General features: G+C 40.3%; 1 protein-coding gene across 3 annotated transcripts in view; it reads right to left on the reverse strand.

Annotated features, from left to right (window-relative positions):
- Positions 1-730: 730 nt before the first annotated feature.
- Positions 731-24,435, reverse strand: part of PKD2 (polycystin 2, transient receptor potential cation channel) — a 34,267-nt gene continuing 10,562 nt past the window's right edge. Inside the window, exons 3-15 of one of the 3 annotated variants that reach the window (XM_075284814.1) lie at positions 22,773-22,906; positions 19,503-19,753; positions 18,047-18,271; positions 16,931-17,159; positions 16,485-16,646; positions 15,736-15,917; positions 13,550-13,670; positions 12,176-12,274; positions 11,332-11,453; positions 10,004-10,121; positions 4,292-4,452; positions 3,466-3,613; positions 731-1,157 (exon numbers count right to left, since the gene is read on the reverse strand). In XM_075284814.1, coding sequence (XP_075140915.1) covers positions 921-1,157; positions 3,466-3,613; positions 4,292-4,452; positions 10,004-10,121; positions 11,332-11,453; positions 12,176-12,274; positions 13,550-13,670; positions 15,736-15,917; positions 16,485-16,646; positions 16,931-17,159; positions 18,047-18,271; positions 19,503-19,753; positions 22,773-22,906 — 2,189 coding nt within the window. In that variant the 3' untranslated portion in view covers positions 731-920. Of the gene's footprint in view, positions 1,158-3,465; positions 3,614-4,291; positions 4,456-10,003; positions 10,122-11,331; positions 11,454-12,175; positions 12,275-13,549; positions 13,671-15,735; positions 15,918-16,484; positions 16,647-16,930; positions 17,160-18,046; positions 18,272-19,502; positions 19,754-22,772; positions 22,907-24,435 lie in introns of those variants that run through there. The other 2 variants (XM_075284808.1, XM_075284819.1) reach the window with 2 other exon arrangements.

Genomic DNA, 24,435 nt, shown 5'->3' on the forward strand with positions numbered 1-24,435 from the left:
AGTAAATGTAGTTTTAATTCACCTATTCAGCCCTTATACTAAGAAATCCTACCTCCCTATAATATGCAAAGTATGTCCGGAGTATATTGGAACTGAATTCAAAATAATGTCAGCCTCCAAAACCCAATTTTATAATGCAAAGAGTGGGAGTATCCACTTCCTCCCTGAGGATACTGGCCTAACGCCACACCAACAGGGAGGGATAGCGGAAAAACTACACCACTGGGTATGGAGGATTCAGTCCATAGCTCCCAGACATACATATATATAACTACTGCAACTACACCCTACAGCTGTCTGTGGAGCGGTCCTGCCGGCGGTCAGTGCATCGTACCGCCAGACACTTGCACTATCGTGTGGCTTATGCCACTTGTTTGCAACAATTTGACACACTATATACCCCTGAGGAGTCTCGCATGAGACGAAACGCGTAGGGTGTAGTTGCAGTAGTTATATATATGTATGTCTGGGAGCTATGGACTGAATATTATAGGGAGGTAGGATTTCTTAGTATAAGGGCTGAATAGGTGAATTAAAACTACATTTACTCGCCCATATTGGTCCTACCCCCCTAGGGGATGTGGCACAAAGGCTAGTGCACACCCATTAAGTATCTGGCGTTTCCACTGCCGGGTTTGCCGGAGATTTGTTTTTACCTTTTTTGTTGTTTTTTATCTGCAAAAAATAAAGGTGAAGTTTTATATTTATTTTTGGTACTTGTTTTTGGGATTACTCTCCCTTCAGTGCTCTTCATTTATAGGCTGGCCTAAGTCACAAGTAATGATCACCTGGTGATGACAATCTGACATGGTTAGGATGAGGTTAAATTGCACTAGACCTTTCATCATACTTGTATTACAATGTAGTGTTGTTCTGGTGGCTGTTTATCTTACTGTTACAATACTCACAAGCCATTTGTATTATTGGCTGTTTACAACACTGGTGGCCACTTCTCCCCCATCTAGGCCCTCTGTAGACTGTGAAGAAGGAGGCCGTGAGCTCCTGGATCGAGCCTGGCCATTGGTTCCACTTGGAGTCCCCAAGCGATGGCTCATTTGGGAAGCCGTATCATCAGATTCCCACCTCTCTAGTTCTTCTCGCACAAGGCGCTCCATTTGTTCTCTATGCATTTCATTATCCCGGCCAAGTCTTTCATCCTAGATAGCAAAGACTCAAGATCATCAACACCAAAAAGTAACCACAACTACATATAAATTGACTTCACAAGCATAAAGTATGTGTATTCAGGCTAACATTTACCCTAAATGTCAATATGGGACTACATGTAGTCTACACAGATCTGCCCTGGAGAATTCAGATGAAACTACAAATAATGAAGATTTATTAAGCTTCAATGAAAAGTAGAGGGGCCAGGCTAGGTTTGCATCTGTGATATGGGAGCAGAAAAATGGTATGATGGATCACACACACGGTGCAAAACACGATGGCCGCAATGGGACCCAGTGATTTACGCTGAGAAGTCTGTCACGTTTCCAGCAAGTCACCAGAGAAGAAGTAGCACAGCACAGTTGACGCACAATGGACCCTTCATTGTAGATATGAACATAGCTTTAGCTAGCTGCTTTGAAATATTAGTTTATTGTTTAACAGCACAAAGAATCCACAAGTAGCAGGTTTGAGGCTCTACACAAGTGTGTATATAGTAAGGATTCTTATGTACAGTAAAACATTCTGTATTATGGCAAGAGTCAACATGCACAATGATCTGGTACCTGAGCAATATTCAGCAAAAGCTATATTATCGGATATCAATAACCGATCCTAAGGGTAGGTCATCAATATAGTCAACATTACTACTATGTAAAGACAACTTTTCAGAAAAAATATATAACTTATTAAAGAAATAGGTTTCTATTACTTATTAGCCTACTCTCTTCCTCTTTCCTTTAATTCAGACTATTTATCTGTAAAGAATCTATCTCCATACTCACACACAGACGTCTATGGAGAGGGGAGGAGGAGAAGGAGGATATTAATTGATTGCCTCATTCTTTCAAGTGGTAGAGTCTTAACTTGAAGCTATAGCAGTGTCCAAACGGCTCCCTGACTCATGTCTTATGTATCACAAGTACTTGAATTCCATTCGCCATGTTACCTGAACTCACTGTCTACTTATTTATGATAAATCAATACATTTAACTTCAAAAGCAAGGAGAGTGTATTGAACTTTATTTCATATGACTCACAGTGTAGCAGAGTTACATGTTTTTTCCTCCTCCCCACTCCACAGACTTCTCCGTAAACTCAGACTTGTATGTGAGGTTGGAAACATATTTCATTAATAAGATAAAATATAGAAACTGTAATATACGTTCTCTATATTTATCTGTACTATTCATTTATGTAATTTACTCTAATTGGAGTTATGATTTAAGAATTGAATAACATATTTAGGCTGAGGCCCCACATTGCGGGAAAAACAGCTTTTTTTGTTGCAGATTTTGCTTCGTTTTTTTGAGCCATAGCCAAGAGTGGCTACAAAAGGAATTGGAAATATATAGGAAGTTCTTATACTTCTACCTTCTGCTCACTCCACTCTTGACTTTGGCTCAAAAAAACAAAGCAAAATCTGCAGCAAAAAAGCTACATTTCTACAACTTGGTGCCTTAGCTTTAAACTGAGACCCCACATTACTTAAATACAGTTTTGTTGTTGCAGATTTTGCTGCATTTTTTCAAGTCAAAGCCAAAAATGATGACAAAAAGAATAGAAAATATATAGGAATCTCTAATACTACTACCTTCTGCTCAACACCTGGCTTGGGCTCACAAAGCTGCATTTCCACAACATGGGGCCTTAGTATCTGGGTGGTGTCTAAGTTGACAACTCCAGCCTAGATTTTTTTTTTTTTAAATTTCATTTTATTTTTCATTCAGTGCTGAATGGATGTGATCTTTGTCAATGTAAGGTTATGAAGATATGTCCTGCATTTAGCGAGTCTTTCAGGCAATGGAGCTTCTGTTACAATAATGTTGAGGTATAGTTGAAAAGCTTGTTGCCATTACATCACTTTCCCACTATGTAAGTAAAAAGTTGTTTGTAGTCCATCTACTTCTCCAAACAGGCATCATGAGTGGTGTGGTGCCCCTGAGTCTGCCTGGAGTCCAGTACTATCTACTACTCTTAGGGAGCCTTCACACGGAGTAAACGTGCGTGTATTTTTTCAAAATACACGTGTAAAAATACATGTGTAAAAATAAGACTCCCATTGACTTCAATGACATTTTATACGTGTAAAAAAATATCATTGAAGTCAATGGGAGTCTTATTTTTACACGTGTATTTTGCAAAAATAGACGCGCGTTTACTCCGTGTGAAGGCTCCCTTATAGTTCAGTGGTTCTCATGGACACTTTTCTCGTGCACTGTAAATCCTCCCCACTGTCTCACCAGAAATCATTTAGATAATATAGGATGAGAATAAAGTCTTAAATGAAATACATACCTCTGTGACTCCATCGAGAAGTCTTGCCAGGACCTCTCTCCGCTTCATTTTAGCTCTCTCCATGGCTTCCAGCTTAACTATCACTGCATCAATTTTGGACACGATACTTCCGATAGAGTGCTCCATACGGTCAACTCGCCTCACCAGACTAAAAGGGGAATATTACACAATCTATTACCTTTATTCTGCAGGTTAGTATGATTATAAAAATAAGTTATTTATATAGCTTTTTTCATATTTATTAATTTTCTTTTGGGAAAGAAGTTACATTATTTTGAAAAACCATCTTTTAAAAGTCATATATAGGTACATATGACTTTTTGATCAAAGTGATAAAAAAAACTTACCTTTTTATCAGCATTCACTGTAATATCAATTTTTATTTATTTTTTTTTTTTTAAATACTGCACTTTTTCAAAAGGGAAAACATAGTTTTAGGTTTTTTTTTTTAGACACGATAAGGAAACAGGTGCAAGAGTATGTCAGCTCTTCCAATATACGTTACAGGGAATAAGGGTTTTAGGTTTCAAGAATTACCTAAACCAGACAGAACTAGAGTGATGACAGATCCTCTTTAAAAAGGACCTTTCATGTTCTCAGGCACATGCGGTTTTATGTACCACTAGAAAGCTGATAGTGCTCTGAATTCAGCACACTGTAAGTTTTCTAGCGGTATATAAAACCGCATGTGCCTGAGGACATGAAAGGTCCTTTTTAAACCTTTTATTGCGAGAGAGAGAGAGAGAGAGAGAGAGAGAGAGAGAGAGAGAGAGAGAGAGGAAAAAAGGAGCAAACTACAACAGCAATGGGTGAAATGTATACTCACACTTGAAATTCTTCATAGGACACCCCACTGGAGCTGCTACCCCTCCTCCTCGAGCTGTGTCCACTGTCCTCATCATCATCTTCTTCTGAGTCATCAAGACTGCGTGGGAAGCTCCGACTGCTCATGGGACGAGGCAGAGAGCCCCGGTCCAGCTCCAGGTCCTCCTTGTAGGAAACATACATGCAGCTACTGATTGCCGATCATGGAAAGTCTTTATGTTTTCACTATTATCAGAACAACTGCTTATAGGAATGCTTGGTTATTGTCCTGTGTCAGACTCGGATACATGGCTGGTAAGTGTTGATGGGCGTGGGCTTAAGGTTCCATTTCGGATGTGATGAAACGGAACGTCACCGCATTAACAGAAAGTGTCCAGCTCCAGGAAATATGGTTAATTATAGATTTTTTAAAATTATTTTTAAAAAGAGAAGTAAATTAGAAGTTAGACGGGGGGAGGGGGTTTAGTTTAGGGGTTAATTCTTAGTTTATCCTTACAACCCCCTTTAAACATTTACCAAAGGGGGATGGTCACTTCAAATGGCTGCATCTCCGGTTTTATACCGCCTAGAAAAATGGTTCTGAGATTCTCAGCTAGCTGTAAAATGATTCGCTATCACTAGTTTATCATTAAATAAAAACAGTTGGGAATATGATATTACAGTCCTATGAAAAAGTTTGGGCACCCCTATTAATCTTAATCATTTTTTGTTCTAAATATTTTGGTATTTGCAACAGCCATTTCAGTTTGATATATCTAATAACTGATGGACACAGTAATATTTCAGGATTGAAATGAGGTTTATTGTACTAACAGAAAATGCGCAATATGCATTAAACCAAAATTTGACCGGTGCAAAAGTATGGGCACCCTTATCATTTTATTGATTTGAATTCCCCTAACTACTTTTTACTGACTTACTGAAGCACAAAATTGGTTTTGTAACCTCAGTGAGCTTTGAACTTCATAGCCAGGTGTATCCAATCATAAGAAAAGGTATTTAAGGTGGCCAATTGCAAGTTGATCTCCTATTTGAATCTCCTCTGAAGAGTGGCATCATGGGCTACTCAAAACAACTCTCAAATGATCTGAAAACAAAGATTGTTCAACATAGTTGTTCAGGGGAAGGATACAAAAAGTTGTCTCAGAGATTTAACCTGTCAGTTTCCACTGTGAGGAACATAGTAAGGAAATGGAAGACCACAGGGACAGTTCTTGTTAAGCCCAGAAGTGGCAGGCCAAGAAAAATATCAGAAAGGCAGAGAAGAAGAATGGTGAGAACAGTCAAGGACAATCCACAGACCACCTCCAAAGAGCTGCAGCATCATCTTGCTGCAGATGGTGTCACTGTGCATCGGTCAACTATACAGCGCACTTTGCACAAATAGAAGCTGTATGGGAGAGTGATGAGAAAGAAGCCATTTCTGCACGTACGCCACAAATAGAGTTGCCTGAGGTATGAAAAAGCACATTTGGACAAGGCAGCTTCATTTTGGAAACAAAAATTGAGTTGTTTGGTTATAAAAAAAGGCGTTATGCATGGCGTCCAAAAAGAAACAGCATTCCAAGAAAAACGCATGCTACCCACTGTAAAATTTGGTGGAGGTTCCATCATGCTTTGGGGCTGTGTGGCTAATGCCGGCATCGGGAATCTTGTTAAAGTTGAGAGTCGCATGGATTCCACTCAGTATCAGCAGATTCTTGAGAATAATGTTCAAGAATCAGTGACGAAGTTGAAGTTACGCCGGGGATGGATATTTCAGCAAGACAATGATCCAAAACACCGCTCCAAATCCTCAGGCATTCATGCAGAGGAACAATTACAATGTTCTGGAATGGCCATCCCAGTCCCCAGACCTGAATATCATTGAACATCTGTGGGATGATTTGAAGCGGGCTGTCCATGCTCGGCGACCATCTAACTTAACTGAACTTGAATTGTTTGTCCAAAATACCTTTATCCAGGATCCAGGAACTGATTTAAAGCTACAGGAAGCGACTAGAGGCTGTTATCTTTGCAAAAGGAGGATCTACTAAATATTAATGTCACTTTTCTGTTGAGGTGCCCATACTTTTGCACCGGTCAAATTTTGGTTTAATGCATATTGCGCATTTTCTGTTAGTACAATAAACCTCATTTCAATCCTGAAATATTACTGTGTCCATCAGTTATTAGATATATCAAACTGAAATGGCTGTTATAAACACCAAAATATTTAGAACTAAAAATGATTAAGATTAATAGGGGTGCCCAAACTTTTTCATAGGACTGTATATGCTGCATGAACTGCTTAATATTAAGTTTAAATTCTCAACTATGTGTTTAACTAGTGATATCTCAGGCTCTGTTATAGCTAGTACTTCAAACTTGGCATTTTATGAACGCTAAGAATCTCCATTTTCCTCGGTGGTGAAGAATGACATACGACGTGACCATACCCCATTTGGTAAATGCTTCAGCTCTGCATATTCACAATACAACTATATATGGACTTTCCTTAGTAAACGGCTACAGCGTTGCTAAGAAGAACATTACAGCCTGTTTTATAATAACAAGGAAGTTAGATAAATCAATAAAGTATATCACAAAAATACCAAACACAATAGCAGGAAAAAGAGTTTTAGGCCGGGGCCCCATGTGGCATAAATGCTGAGGTTTACAGAGTGGATGGGATTCTAGCAAATCCCATCCACACATTGCAGAAAAATACTTGCTGCCAAAATGCTGCAACAGTTTTGGAAATCGCAGCATGTCAATTTTACCAACGGAAATGCTGGCGGTTTCCCTATAGGTATAATGGAAACAGAGTCTCCACGGAGGAATTCTCTGTGGACTTCCGGTGAAAAGTGCTGTGGGAAATAATGCAATGTGTTTTTGATGCGGCCCACTACATGGGGTCTTGGTCTTAGATTTTTCTCTAACCATCCTAGAGGTGACAGTTTTTTGTCTTCATTGGTTTCCGATGGATACAACCATGAAGGCAAAAACTTCACTTGTCCAATACCCAGCCATGGTTCTGATAACGTTAGAAACCCTATTACTGCAACGACAAGATACTCCATACTCTGGCTGGACATTTGCGTCCTTTATCGCTCTTCTACAGCTACAACCCACATGCCATATATGTGAAAGGTGAAGGAAGCTTTTTATAAGCTCTTCTTTTTCCTTTGCTTAGCTCCACAAGTGAGGTCAATGACATGGAACAAGTTTGCACACCTGCTGGAGTCTGAGCTTGTGATGTGAAAGCATTATCTAGGTCAGTGACCTTACTATATACCGAAGCTGGCAGAGGGGAGGCCAAGCACGGGTTACAATGATCGGACATAGAATTCTACCGGAAAAGTATGTGCATACAGCTAAGTGCATGGGATTTTATGTTCTGCACACCTGAATTGGAGGTTATTAAGGCTAAGGCCACACATAGTGAAATGCAACTAAAAAAAAATGCTGTGGGGGGGGAACTCCAATGGAATTGCAGCAGTAAAACACGTTTTTTTTACTATGTTTCTTATAATGGAGGAAAAAAATTTTAAAAAAAATCTAACATGCTGTTTGTGTTTTTGAAAAACACATTTTTAAAGTTTTATTTTTTCCCCACAATGTGTGAAAACCTTATTCACTTTGCTAAGACTACAACGCCGCATTTCTGTAACATGTAACTTTAGCTATAAAGAGGTTGTTTGTCAGGCAAAATTCTTCTTTCACAAGGGTCAAAATGCCTGTCAAAGCCTCTCACCTCTGCCAGATCAGTCCTCTCTGCGCCAAGCTGATGAGATGCAAATACATCGAAACAGCTGTCCTTGGCTGAGAGACTGTATCTGGTAAAATCCCAACATCATTGCAAACAAAGGCCTCTGAGAAGGTTGGCATGATGTTAAAGGGAGCGCCCTCTATTGAATGTCTTGACTAAGACTCTGTCTTCCTAATTACATCATGGAAGATAGATTTGCACATTCTCAGTCAGCGCCCTCTATTAGTGTGCATACTTGAGGCACTGACATCCTAATTACATTATGGAAGTCAGATTTGCATATTCTTTCCAAAATAATACACGCCATACTGACATCCTCAATCTCCTGACACTCCTTTTCTGACACGTCCCTAGTCCCTACTGGTCTCCAACTACTGGTGCAGAATCCCAGTCACTACTTCTATATCTTTTATTTTATGTTTTTGTGTTATGTGCCACTGGTTGTATAAATGTTATGGGATGTGTTTTTGTATGTGTTTAGAGCTTCCCTTATGTGTCAGCCCCACTTTGTTTCCCCACTGATGGCTACACCTCTGTCTTAGACCACACAGGCCACAGGGCAGGGTTTGGAGACTAAATCTACAGAGAACTGTTAGGGTAAGTTCAGATAGAGTTTTTTGGTCAGGATTTTGAGGCCGTATTCGCCTCAAAATCCTGACCAAAAAGATGGCTCCCATTGAAGTCAATGGGAGCTGCTCAGGAGCGAAAAAGAAGCGAGATGCTCATTCTTCAGGCCGTTCCGTTAGAGTCTCAGTCTAGTGGGTGCTGCCATTGAGACTGGACCTCTGCATGTACCCTCTACAGACGCACAGTTTACAGAAAACAGCCCTGAGAAAGGGAAGATACTACGGTCCATTTCATGGAGACTGTGAGTGTGCCTAGGAGGAGGATAGAAGTTGTGCTTCATAAGAAGCTGTAATCCAGGACCCATTTGGCATCCAGATATTTGGACCCCTTTGTTCAGCCCCCCGAGCTAAATACTGGGAGAGGCAGAGAATACTAGTTTATTTTGAAGTGGAGTAAAGGCACCCTCCATCATCCCCCAGCCTGGGTATAGCCAAGCAGGTGGAGACTTCTACCCCCATCGAGAAGCTGAACAAATTGTGTGACAAGTTCTCACAGTAAAGTTTCACAGGTTCAACTGGGTCACTCATCAGGGCCTTTCCAAACACCACTACACGGCTCAAGATAAAAGAGGACTCCTTTTCAACTGGAAACGCCCTGCGGAACAACTAACCACCATCAAGTACCGCACAGGCCCCCCACATCAGTGTCCGGCATGGGAGGCAGGCAGGAGGAGTTCAGTTGAGCGTACTTGGCCTATCCTGTGATATCACCACTGTCACTAATACTCCCATCCCCCGGTTCCTTCCATTGGGTTCGGGCACTGGCTCTTATTGACATAGAAAATGTGTTCACCCAGCCAATCACTGGCCGCAGCAGTGACCCCCATGAATCAGTGATTGGCTGAGCAGTCACATTTGAAAGGTAGAGACATGCAGAGGGCAGAGGATGCATCTGGCATACTTTAAAATCCAATTAAGTCTTCAATTAAAAAAATTTGTTTATATTACTTAAATATTAGGAATAAAGGAGATTCTCGATTTGCCGAGAAATGAAAGTGTCGGTGGCCCAGGGACTCAATTTGGCTATAGCTGCAATAGAAACATTGTGTGTCACTACCCTGTGTGTGGACTGGTATTGTCACAAAGCTATAATGCAGCATTTTTGAAGGAGTAAGTAAAGAACTTTAATAATAATATCAACTGCTCATACCATGGAAGCACTGCATCCATCACTCAGGATACCTACACTGTTGTGTTCTAGTTATAACCTCCGTACATAGCCATTCCAGAACATTCTCCTAATATACAAGCTATCGTTCACCAATGGTGAAGCTGCACCGTACGTAACTATACTTTACATCAAGGGCAATGCAAGAAGGCAACAGCTCATGCTCACCCTCTCTTTTTCCAAATCATCCCGCATCTGCTGATGTTCATGTTCTGTAAGTTCCTGGTCCCCATCCTGGTCATATTTAGCAAAAATTGCCTCAATTTCTGCATCAGTATGTCCTTTCCTGAAAGAAAAATTGAGCGGATATTGAAAAAAATCCATTAAAAGTTCTCATATTTTAGTGTGCCTACTAATATAGTTTAGTTTCCCAATAAAACAACTGAATACATAGTTTCCCAGTAAACTAGACAGGGTTATAGTGTTTCCTGTTACGGTAACAGAGGGGGCTCATTTCTGTGTGGTTTTCATTTGGGTTGATAAGCATTGTACACCTTAGTATAGTGTACTCCTGACAAGTGGTGATAACAAGCAGCTGACATCTGTATTAGCATTTCACAGACACAAAAGACTTTATAGTGATATATAAACTAGGTAGAAAGTGCCTTGGGTTTAGCTCATAAAACTAACCAACGCCTTCCTCTCGCCTTCATTGACAATGCCAGCCTCTGACATCATTACTAGTATTGTCACTGACATCACCAGGATGGCAACAAATGGTCCAAGCTCAGTATGCCAAGTACTAGGCAATAACCTCAACGTATTTGTGCATGCTCTAAATCCATAGTCAGTACATACCAAGCCATTCTGCCAACTGATGATGGATGAATTGCATGCATAGCACATAGGTGTGTGAAGTCTGGCATTGTGCACCAAGGGCAAAACAGGAGTTGGTGCATGGGATTTACAAGTGCGACCCAGAGCACTTGCTGGGATTGAGAATGCCGTTGCAGCACATACCACCTGATTTGCATACCAGGTAAAAATTTATTTTCTCTGTGAAAAAACAGGCTATAGATGTTCACAAAGATTTGTTACATGCCCATATGTTTCATAGTGAACAGGCAATAAATGGCCATAAGGGTATGGTACATGCCCACGTTTCATAGTCCCCTATGAAAGTGAGGCTTGATTGGTGGGCATAAATCATCTGACAGATTCCTTTTAACACACACACACACACACTTGTCTTTGTTTCAAGCACTACAGTCAGAATTAATAAAGTGACAGGAAACAGTGGTAGAAATAGGATTTATATTTATCCATGGATGGGCATGAATATGCCCTCACTAGGAAATGTTAAACTTAAGGCCAGCTCTTTTAATATCACATTTTTAGGGGATATTGGCAGATGTTTGTTTAGCCCAAACTCCGAAACAAAGTCAAGACATTTTGCAAAAAAATCCATTAACACACTTTAGAACCAAAACACACTGCTACATCACTAAGCATGGAAGTATCACAAAGATCTGCTATGCATGTGAAAATAATCTTACCCTTTTAAGTCCTGACGTAGTTCATCAAAATTCAGCTTCCCCCCTCCTTGCCGGAGGCTCTCGGATATATCATCCACTGCAGTTTTCTTCAACTTCAGTTTCACCATTGCTTTACTACAACCCTGCAAATATTACATAAGAGATGAGGCTGGATGAAAACACAGGTACAACAAATCCAACCTATAACCCTATAGTGTTGATCCAGAGGAAGGCAAAAAAAAACAAACAAACCAAAAAACCATAAGGCCTATGCCAACTGCCCAGTGTCAGAGGAAAAAAAATCCTTCCTGATTACAATGTGGCATTCAGTATAAAACCCTAGATCAACATGTCCTTAACAAAATCTTAGAATCTGTCTTTGTTGCTGCTGAAGTGTTCTCTCCTCTAGGCATAGAAGATGTTCCCTTCTCACTCTCAAAGGTCTAGCAGTAAAAAGTATATTTGTATATTGTTATTAGAAAGTCCTGCATGTCTGACTTTGTGTCCAGCCAAAAAAACTGTTTCCCCATGGAGAGGCTGCATACGGCCACCAGTGATTTGCTTTTAAAACCCATTCAAATGAATGAGTTTTAAAACTGACTGCCGGGAAGCCGTCCCCTATCCAGTTTCTCTGGGGAATTAGACGGAGACCCGGCTGGTGGACACAGGCGCAAGAGTGAACACCCCCCTAATGTAGCAATCTATGACCATGAAAAGGTCACTCTAATGTTGTCATGCTAGAATTAACAGACTATGCAGGTCTGCAGTGAGGCCTAGTTTAGAAGGATGTAGAGAATATCTTTCAGATTTATCTTCTCTTTTGCAGAACAGAATAACCATGAAAGATGACATCATATAATTGTACCTTTTTAATAAGATCGGCCAGTTCCATTTCACTCTTTTGCTGAGCCATATCAGTTTTGACTTCTGAATAGGTGTCACTGATGATCGCCAAAAACATGTTCTGGTTAAAAAAAATAAAATAACAATAATAATAATAATAATTATATAATGGAAGAACTGCACAGTTTTATTTTCAGAACATAGAGGATTACCAATAGAGTCATTGGTTCCCTCTATAATGGAGCTAGCGCCGCTATAAACAGATCCCACAATTCCTGTATTTTTGTATTTATAGAATGCCAAAAAAACAAAACAAAAATCCCACAAAGGACAGCAATAACAAGATCTGAATGCAACCTAAGAAAGCATTTGTAGCTTATAGTCATCTAATCCGCAGATCCTTGATGGTCTTGTTCTAATATGCTGGGCTTGGAGCAACAGTCGGGAAATGACTGTTTCTCCTGGCCACTGTAATTATTAAGGGCCAGGAGGTAGAGATCTGGATAGGTGGCAGCCCCAGTCCACATTCAGGCCATGGTCTGCCAACTACAGCATGGAGAGTGCAGCTCCTTCTCCAGCCCTTTGATGGAACAGGTTAGTGAACTGTCAGATCTGGAGAGGGAGAACTCGGAGCTTTATGCTGTATGGTGGGCACTAATGCCCCATTAGTGCCTTCTGACCCAGTGTAATGCCCGTTAGTACCCATGTCACAGTATAATGCTTCAATAGTGTCCCCCATACAGTATAATGTCCCATTAGTGACCCATACTGTTTAATGTCCTAATATTGCTCCAATATTACCCATCATACATTATAATGCCATTAGTCCACCAGGGAAGGTAAAATTAATGTGAAATATTTTTTCCTAATTTTTTTTGCCTAAATCTACGGGTGCATCTTACAGCCCAAAAAATATGAATTGCATTGTTATGAGTATGCGAGCCAGCCTCAGGTGCACAGGGGGAGACCCTGACTTGAGATTTGCCTACAGACAAAAAAAACAAGTGCTCAGAATGTCCTCTAAAATTACTCCCTAAAGTCACCACTTTAATAGCTGCCTGTGTCACAGATGTCTGTAAAGAAATCAGGCCCACCCTCCTATACACTCAAGATTTATAGGAATGGAAATCAAAGATGATTATCTCTGCATTGCTTCTTCAGTTTATGGCCACAGACTTATGTTTCTACTTCTAGCAAAGGCCCCTACATGGCTCGATTATTGATTTGGGAGACATTTTGGACCTGACAAGCTCAATTTGAATAAAATATACCAAACTTATAGAGAAGTTTTCCTAAAAGTAAATGAACAATTGTGTTAACGAGAAAAAAAATGAAAAAACAAAACAAAAGGTGAAGGATGGGAAACACAAAATCTTATATACAGTAAATCACATACCAAAAGGATGAAGAACATAAAGAACACAAAAGATGTAAAATAAATGGGCCCCAAGATTCGGTTTGCTTCCTCAATCTCTGTGAAGTTGAAATCTCCCAAAATAATGCGAAACTGGGTAAAACTAAAAGGAAGAACCAATATAAATCAATTAGTGGAATACCAAATCTACAGGTAATAAATCACAAAGGATAGGCGATAAATATCAAATTCCTGAGGCTCTCACTATTACAGTGCACAATGACCACTAGCAAAGAAATCCTGAATACTCCCCCCCCCCACCACCACCACTGTAGAATTACCCTGAGGGGAAGTAATAAGGGAGTGGTGGGGGCGCACATGCCCTGCCGGTCCATTAAGTGGGGAGAATTTATCATTCCCTCTACGCCAGAAAATTGTCGTGAGTTAGAATGGCAGTCTATGCCAGTTCCTACCTGTCGTAGATTTCCATTCAGGTGCTGAGACCGCCATTAGATTTAGGAAAATGCCACACACTCTTCATAAATCTCTCAGTCCGTGAACCAGTCAGGCTTTTCAGAAATACTGGCATGCGATATGCCAGTGTTAATAAATTTGCCCCAGTGTTTACAGAACTGATAGAGAAGACTGAGACAGTACTAAATCACCAGAATTAACAATTATGTTTATGTATATACTCAAGTATAAGCCGAATTTTTAAGCACAGTTTTTGTGCTGAAAAAGCCCCCTTGGCTTATACTCGAGTCAAGCAAAATAATTTTATTTTATTTTTTCTTGGGGGAAGGTGTCTATGACCAGCCGCAATAGTAATGTATAGAATCTCCCATAAAATAGTGGGGGAAAAAAGAAGCTTTAAAAAATATAATAAAAAAATTAAATAAATAAAAGTTGTAAATCCCTCCTTTCCCTAGAATACATATAAAAGTAGAAAATGACTGTGAAACACATACACATTAGGTATCCCTGTGTCTGAAAGTGCCCGATCTACTGAATATAGGGTATCTGCAGTGCTCCTATCGGGAAGGGGTTAATAGGAGCACTGCAGATACCCTATATTCAGCCAGACTGAATTCCAAGTGGGGGAAAAAAAAGCAGTCCTCAAGCTCAGGGAAGGGGAAGACAGACAACCAAAACACCCCCTCCCCTTTCCCAGCAACTACTGCACCCAAAAACCATTTTAATTTTTGAAATTTTCCAGTAGCTGCTACATTTTCCCCCTAGGCTTATACTCGAGTCCCAGTTTTTTGTGGTAAAATTAGGTGGGTCGGCTTATAGGGGTATCTAAATAACATGTTTTTTGTAGTCTTGAGATCTACGGATCTGAGGAGGATTATGTATTTTTTAAAGGGTGTCATCTACCACCTCCCCCAAGCACACGTAACTGCTACCAAACAGCTTTGTTACATAGGTCAGTGTAGCTCTGGAGAAAAAGTCTTATCCGAATGAGGCATTTGGTGTCCTGGGGATGGCTCCTGAGCCCGTGGAGAACTGCACAAACTTCTCAGTTAGGATGGGTGATGTCATAGCAGTGGGAGGATCAACTATCACTGTGCTGGCTGGCCCATGCGGGAGATGGTAGGGGTCTGAGCGGTACCAGCAGTGCTCCAGAGAGCTGAAGACCCGCCCCTAATGCAACAACTGCCTCATTTGCATAACACTTCAAAGTTGTCTTTCTCCAAATCTACGAACATAACAAATATATGATGTTCATCACTGTAATGTGCTCTGTAATATGGTGAAGGCTGCTAAATATGATCGGGGGCGTTTGTAGACTCCCTTAACCAGGGACATGAGGTTTTTATTTTTCTAGGCATCCAATAGTGCCCAGAGCTCCAATGTGGCCTTCTTTAGCCCCAAACTGCGTCAAACCTCACTTTAGGTTTTTTTCTTTATAGTGGGAAAAGAAATTGGTAAAAGGCAATGTCATATAAAGTAATCCTTAATCTCACTCTCTTTGTGGCTTAGTTTCTTCTTCCATCAATATTTGCAAGCCAAAATCTATGAAAATTCATGAAAACTACTCATATGATATATAAATGCTTTGTAACCTAGATGGCAATAATCTAGATTTTTGTATTTGATTTCTGATCGCAAAACAGGAGCTTTCCAGAGGCATGCACTGATCTTCTGACAGGTAACCCTCTTCATGGTCAAAATGTCTGATAAGTAACTAAAATCTGATGAAAAGTCGCTTACGGTTAGCTACTTACATGCAATCCTGAAAGCTACTGAAGTCATCAACCTGGGTACCAAACACAAGATAGGCAAACTGAGCATACGCAAGAAATATGATGAAGAACATGACCGAAAAACCTAGGATGTCCTTGGCACAGCGGGACACGGTGGTTGACAACTGAGTCATCGTTCGGTTAAAGTTCACAAACTTAAAGAGCTTTTGGAAACAAAATAAGACATATTTTAGTATACATACTATACCATAACAAGTCCTTGTAGTCCAACCTTCAGCCCTGCAATGCTGACACAATAGAAGACAATACTCCGATGAAGTAAAAGCCAACTTTCCTCATCTTACGGAGAAATCTCTCATAGCTCCCTATAGCTCAATAATCCATCTCCTGTACTCTATACTACATAATAGGATTTCTCTCATAGAAAGGCCCCACAAACTCTTTTGGTGAGCTCACCATGACAACTTTCTATAGTCGAGTCTCACTGCTCTTCTAGTAAAGAATCTCCTTCTAAACTAGCGTGTACTCTCTAGATGTAGAGGATTGTCCTCTCTTCTTAGGTACAGGCCTGGGTACAAACAGATCATTACGCAGGCCCCTGTATTGTACTTTTGATATATTTATTGGATATATTTACCCCATTACAACTTTTACTATAAAATATGAGAGAATACAGAAATAAGAAATTACTCAAATTATGAAAAAAATTATTATAAGTGCAGCCCCTCCCACTATACAAGGTTTAGTACCAATATGATGGAAACCATTACCTTAACCCAAGCGAAGAATACAGTGACTGCAGCCACATTATTAAACTGGTTCTGCCAGTAAGCTAGAGCTTCAAAGTTGTGGAATACATTCATGTCCACCATGTTCAGAGGTCCTTTCATTGACATCCTGTATAGATTGATGCCCATCGCCACTACAGACAGCTACACAAAAAATAAAATGCATTCATGAAATTACAAACTATTACTAGAGGTTTGGTTTATGTTATGTCCCCCCTTTGCTCCCTTCTGTAAAATTTGATCTTATGGAGAATGGACAAGCAAGTCTTAGACTGGGGACTGTGCCTGTGACAGAGTGGTCCGGGAGCATAGAAGTCTATAGAGAGTCTTCTGTATGGAAGCGTTCCCCTACTGTGACACTGGCAACTATTAATGATCACACATCTGCACAAGGCTCATGTTGTGTATAGAGATGTTGCGTTACGTACCACAATGATTACAAAATCCAGACAATTCCAGAGACTGTGAAAATAGTGCAGGCGATGATTACGGATTTCCAAGAATTCCTCCACTATGTAATATAGGATGAATATGCAGAATGCTATCTCACAGGCAGCCAAGAAATAGTCAAATGTAGAAACATAGTGGATGAGCTTTACTGTCTGAAACTGCCACGAGGTATCTAGGCCTCCAGTGGCTGGGAACTCTGCCAACAACCTAGAAAAGGCATATAAGGTCTGCATCAAATAAGGTTCATAGATAAGGTAGTATTATAAAAATATAATATGCATACATTCACAATTTTCATAGGAAACCATAGGGCGTCATAACAGGAACCTTGTTAGCAAGTAGGGTTTCTTTTTGCTCCCACAACAAATTACCCACCCACCTTTCTCTTTCTCAATCCTCCTCTTTCCTTACGTTATGTTCCCACACTCTTGTCTTTACTTCTTAAAGACAGTCATTCAAAAGTGTCTGACACGAGACAACATTTTTATTCTTAAAGTATTTTTTCAAGAGAAATAGAGATTCAGCTTCTATGAGATCACATTGACCAGTGATAAACATTACAGGGGTTTTCCCACTAATCAAGTTGTTGTCTATCCGACCCCTCAGACGCCCACCGATCAAAAGAACGGAGGACACCTGCCACGTGTTCTGGTGGTTGGGAAGCATGTACACCACCCCATTTATTTAAATGAGAATGCCATAGAGAGCTGAGCATTACGCTTCAGCCATCTCTGACCCTTCCTTTGAAATGAATGGAGTGTTGCGTGCACTGTCTGACTACTGCTCCATTCAGAACAGGGATGAAAGTCAGTAGCGGTCCTATAGTTAGACGATAACTTTCATTTGTGAGTAAACCCCTTTACTATACATTACTGAACTATAAGAAGACTTATATAAGGTTTCTGTGTGAAGTGTATGTCTAAGTTTTCAATACTAGACACAAAAATGTTCATTATACCGCCATGTATTCAACATTAATTATGTTCCTAAAAGAGAAAAAGCAAAAGTGAAAACTTTTTGTATCCATGAGGATCCGTGTTTGGAAATTATGAGGCAAGTGTGAACAGAAGCTAAAGCTTTCATCTGTTACATACCTGACAATGCAGAAGAGATTAATATTTGCATTGTAAACTGTGAAATCAATAAAAACCGCTCGGGTGCCACGGTCCAGCCACAGGTTGTTCTTCAGGGTTCCAATCTGAGCAGCAGCCTCTTCTCTGTTCCTTGACAAATCTAAGTAATACCCGGCCCCACTATAAGTCGATATGAGGCCCCATTGACTGCTGCCATTCAAGTCCCTTTCTTTGGAGTATGTCCACCTATAAAGAGAGATAGATAGATTATATGTCACTGCATATATGAAATCCACCACAGAGAGACCATAGTTGTATTGCAGTATTTTATTAACCCCTTAATGTCCAGGCTATTTTAGGTCTAAGTGTCCGAGCACTTGTTTTGTCTTAAGTTAATTTTTCCCTATCAATGTAGCACTATGAGGGTTTGCTTTTTGCAGGAAAACTTATACTTCTTGGCACCATTTTGTACATAAGGCTTCTTAATTAATTTTATGATCTAGGGTGAATGGGAAAAACATCTAGTTTTCAAAGTTTTTCTGTGTAATGAATTTTGCGTAAATTACAAATTGTCTTTATTACCAGTATGATTATAAAAATTCCAAACACATAAATATACAAAAAAAAACAAAAACATTATATGGATCGCTCATATCATACACTGCGGTACTTTAGTTTTGCACAGACTCTCTTCCTAAGGCTGCATTTTGTAGGTTTCCAGAGATGGCGGACCTGGAGGCCATTATTTGGGGGGTTGGGGGTGCTGGTGATAAGAGTGACAGTATAACAGCCAAACTCTGAGATACGGCAGTGGCAACTGGCTTAAAGGGGCTCTATCACTGGGAAAAGTCATTTTTAACTAATCATATCCTTGCATAGGGTTTAGAAATGCTATTTCACACCTACCTATAGTATGTAGATTGCCTCAGTGGTTTCTGAATAAGTACGTTTTTATTCATATGCTAATGAGCCTCCAGCCAGCTCAGGAAGTTCCCAGCAGCACTCGTCTCTCCCATTATCTTCTATGTGTGTGTGCAAACAGGAAGCTGAGTCATCAGCAGCAGCAGCAGCCTCCCATAGGAAACAACAGGGAGACGTGTGCACGATGTATCATGCACCGGACTAATTAGCATATGAATAAAAACGGACTTATTCAGAAACCACTGAGGCAATCTACATACTAAAGGTAGGTGTGGAATAGACTTTCTAAAGGCTATGCAAGGATGTGATTAGTTAAAAATGACTTTTCCTAGTGATAGAGCCCCTTTAAATGAAAGACGAGCTGCAGTTACTTGGCACAACCACTATACAGTACATGGCACAGTCTACTTTCACCTCCATTCAACTGCTGGTATAAGCTGATTGGTGGGTGTGCTGGGTTTTGGACTACCACAGATATGATATTGATGACCTATCAAAAGGCGAAGCCATCAAAATATTAAAGGCTGGACAATCCCTTTAAAAAAGGGATACATACGCAGTTCCATTCCGCAGTCCAAATGGGGCAGTATCTTCATTATTGACTGAATACATATCATAACACTCAGTAATTTCATCCTTCAGGTCTTCCGGAACTGAACAAGAGCCATTTTTCACTTTAAGCTGGCGCAGTCGAGGTACCCCAAGCAGCAGGTTCTCATAGTAGATAAAGCTTTGGTTTTCTGCTATTGTCCTATTTTTGTACCACATGTCCCAGTATAGTCCATCTATAAGAGGCCCCTCGGAAAACTGCAGCAAAAAGAAAATGAAGATTAGAATAATGATTATTTGTTTGTTGCTAACATGGTTAGTCTACATGATTTTAGGCATTTTCCTGAAGCTTATTGGTCTTGCGTACTGATCTATTCCATTTTCAGATTAATGGTGGGTCGGAATAAGCAAGGAACCAAGGCTTAGCAATAATTGTGTCCTAAGCATGCATTCACATGATATCTTTCTGATGTGGGTTTGCAATACTACTGGAAGAGGCAATAGAAAATATACTTTTTTTTTATGTATGTGTTTTTTCATTGAATAAAAAGGTAAAAAACATTTGACTTTTTTTAAAAAAACTACAAACTTTTTAAAACACGTGCGTCTTTTTTTATTTAAATGCATTTTTGCATGTATTGCAAAAATGCATTGTGTAAACAGAGCTTAGTACAGAAAAGGCAGAGAGGAGAATCACCTGTCCCAGCCAGTTGTCTTACAACAAGACACGGGATTGTGAGGTAAAGAACAGGGAGAGACATGGCTGATCTCTATACATAGCTATCTTTATACAATGCTCAGTTTAAAGGGTTTTTCCAGAAATAAAATTTTGATGCTCTATAGAGCTGAGATGGCCCTCAGCGAAAATGAGCTTCACATCCCCTTAGATAGAGGATAACTTGCAGATAAACGTAGGTTCAACTGCTCTGAGCCACACCGATCAGAACAGGAAGTTTTGCCCCAGCTCTGAATGGAATGGAGGTCAGGACAGATGTGCACTGCTTCATTCCTTTCACTGTACCTCAGCTACTTCATGCGTTTCCATTAAAATAGAGCAGTGCTAGTACCGGCTGACCATTGTAATTCCTATTGGTGTGTGTCTGAGAGTTTGGCCTCCAATGATCTGCAAGTTATACTCTATACTTTGGATGTCCTATAATGGAATATGTGTTTGATGAGTGTCTGATACCCAGGACTCCTGCTGATCAGCTATTTGATGAGACTACAGTGCTCAGGACTGCTGCAGCCTCTTAATTGTGCTGATGACATCATGTTCTTCAGGATTAGCAGCAGTTTAGTCTCATTCAAATTAATAGGGCTGAGTTGCAATATTAAGCACAGTCCCTATACATTGAACTGCACTTGTGATTCAGTAAGGAGGCAGCAAAAAGGCCGCATCTTCAACCAGCTGATCTATGGGAAACCCGGGTGTTGGATCTCCAGTGTTCGCATATTAATGGCCTATACTAAAGCATAGATCATCAGGATGTAAGCCCCAGAAAATCCCTTTACTTGTAATATGAGAATGACTAGGTCCAAGAGAAAGGAGATGAAGGGAAGAAATGCAGGGGAACCATTTTTTATTTACCATGGATTTTCTAGGTTTACTGTCCTTTTATTACAAAGACTATATAACTATATAAGCTCTGTTCAGTGTCTATCTATTCATATCATAAATATTTCAAGACCACATTACCTGTAGGTGGTCAGTGTGGCTGTGACAGATACGTAAGTGCAGTGTAATAACTGTCTGATGCAAGAACTGGAAATAGTAATTTTATCTCAGATGCCATAACATTTATCTGTACATGTGTTGCCCAAGCAATAGTAAAGAGTAGAGATGAGCGAACAGTGAAATATTCGAGATTCGATATTCGTTTTGAGTAGAGCCTCAATATTCGACGACTCAATCGAATATCATATCCCATTATAGTCTATGGGAAAAAAATGCTCGTTTCAGGGGAAACCACTATTTGACTAAAGGAGAATCACCAAGTCCACGAGTAGCAGGAGGAGAGTGTTTAGGAGGAGCGCTGTGCAGTTAAAGCGCACGGACCCCATTATAGTCTATGGGGACCGTGCGCTTTAACTGCACAGCACTTGCAGTTGCGCTGATAAAAAGTCAGCTCCCTCGTAACAGCAAGCTGCCAGATCTCCCGACTAGCAAGGACGAGCCTGCTGCAGAACCAGCGTGGATTTGCCCCAGGCTCGTCCTTGCTAGTCAGGAGAGCTGGCAGCTTGCTGTTACGAGCGAGCTTACTTTTTTTCATAGGAATGAATAGAGATTGGCCAATGTACAGCATTCGGCCAATCAATGCTGGTTCTGCCGGAGGCTCGTCTGTGAGGAGTCGGAGCCTAAGATCGGACCACAGCAGTCTCCATTGTGGTCCAATTTTAGACTCTGCCTCCTCACAGACGAGCCTCCGGCAGAACCAGTGTTGATTGGCTGAATGCTGTACACTGGCCAATCAACACTGGTCAATTCATTCCTATGAGAAAGAGAGAGTCAGCTCCCTCATAACAAGGACCTAGGCTAGCAAAGAAAAGCCTGCGGCAAATCCACGCTGGTTCTGCAGCAAGCGCGTCCTTGCTAGTTGGGAGAGCTGGCAGCTTGCTGTTACGAGGGAGCTGACTCTCTTTTTCATAGGAATAAATTGACCAGCGTTGATTGGCCAGTTTACAGCATTCGGCCAATCAACGCTGGTCCTGCCGGAGGCTCATCTGTGAGGAGACGGAGTCTAAAAACGGACCACAATGGAGACTGCTGTGGTCTGATCTTAGACTCCGCCTCCTCACAGACGAGCCTCCAGCAGAAACAGCGTTGATTGGCCAAAAGCTGTACACTGGCCAATCAACGCTGGTCTACTCATTCCTATGAGAAAAAGTCATCTCCCTCGTAACAGCAAGCTGCAGAGCTGCTGCAGAACCAGTGTTGATTTGCCGAATGCTATACACTGTATAGCATTCAGCCAATCAACGCTGGCTCTGAATCGAATATTTACTGCAAATAGCTAGGAGTATTCGATCGAGTACGAATATTTTGAATACCGTAGTATTCGATCGAATACCTACTCGATCGAATACTACTCGCTCATCTCTAGTAAAGAGCAAAAAATACATATACTATACCAAGTACAGTGAAACTTTTTTAAGACGACCATCTAAAATTGCACTGAAATGTTGGGTGGTATTCTCAAGCTGATCAGTTTGCGCCATCTATAATTATGAGCCACACAACAACATATCAACATCATTTATATACTATGGTATCGATTACCTTCCAGAAGTCCTCCATAGTCTTCAGGGTCTTAAAATTAGTCTGTTCAGTTTTTGATACAGGTGTATCCAGAAAAAGTTGAGTCATGACTTTAGTGTAATAAAACATGCTGGAAGTCACCATGCCATATGTCACTGCAAAAACAAAACAAAACATCATCACATAACACACATTCACTTACATTACCTCAGTTGCTTCCTATAGTACTAATATAGGTCAACATTTAAAATGTGACAGTGTTCAAAGACAAGGCTTGATTACTCAATTTATTCTGTGCACTAGAAGCCTATTATCTACAAGCACAGCAGTGTTAAAAGTGCTCCCTAACTCACAAAGTAGTAAAGTATAGCAGCAACAATTATTTGGGTGTCTTTTCCAGCAGTCTCTCCTCTCTTCATAGACTAATATTTATAAAGTAACTAAAGATATATTACAAAGTTTCTTGTATTCACCTGTACTATTCATTTATGCAAAGCTGTATATAACTGGAAGTATGCTTTATCAATAAAAGCTAAGAAAACATGCAAATTTACTATTCATGTGTATTGCATTGTGCTCTCCAATGACAGAATACAAGCACCATAGAAAGGTGGAACTATCAAAGGGGGTGCTGATCATTAATAAAAAGAGCCTAGAGAAAGGTTAGGTTCACACTAGCACTTGGTCTCCGCTCAGGGTTGCCTTCCCCGCATTTTGCTTTATAAATGTGGAGAGAAGATTCCTACAAGCAGGATTTCTCTCTCTGCATTTTCTGCCCTTAACTGCTTTTTTAAAGCGAATTAGGTTTCTGCTCGGAGGAGTATGAAACCATTGCAGAAATTTGTACAATGAATTTGTCCTATTATTTCCTATAACTACACCTGTTGTAGGCCAGATCCATGCATATTATATTACTGTATCTGAGTGTTCTGGATGGATAGTATTATGGGTATATCTCCTAGGCTAGGTGTCCATGCAGCTGACGAACCTAAAGATGGGCTTCAATGCATCCATAACTTGCATAAAATGTACTGGTTATGGATTATTCACAATACTAGAAAACACAAATGTTATTTAGGACGCAGACACAGAAGCATTCAGGAGACATGAGAGTATCAGTGACCTTAGCACAGAGAAAAAAGAACTTATCTCTGAAAACAGATCTCCTAAATGGCACCATGTACAGAGCCTTTACATGCCACACCCTTAAAGGGTTATTCCTGTATGACAAACTATTATTTGTGGACTCACATGAATGAATTATTCATTTTAGACCCAACCTAGTAAAACACTAACCAGCTCAGTGGGAGAGCAGAGACCAACAGAGAGTGACAGGACGTGTGCTCGGCAGGAGTTCTGCTGCGCAGGTACAAGGTCACTGCAGCACATTCTTATAAGCACATATGACAAGAAAGTTACAGATAAATCCGAATATTCTGAAGTAAAATATCCAGTAGCTTTACCAGCAAGTCCTATGTAAAAAACACATCATAGTATAATAAAACCATGACTTCTAAGCTTGCCACAGGGTTATACCTGTATTCTAACACAGTGGGGGGAATTTATTATCCTATCTGCACCTGTTTTCTAGTATAGATGGGTGATAACGTGTCTCATCTTTGGTGTAAAAGATTTGACAATCCCTGTTCTGGGCTTGCACTTGCTTGCTACTTTTTGCATATGT

This window comes from Leptodactylus fuscus, chromosome 1, assembly GCF_031893055.1.
Source record: "Leptodactylus fuscus isolate aLepFus1 chromosome 1, aLepFus1.hap2, whole genome shotgun sequence".
Classification (NCBI taxonomy): Eukaryota; Metazoa; Chordata; class Amphibia; order Anura; family Leptodactylidae; genus Leptodactylus; species Leptodactylus fuscus.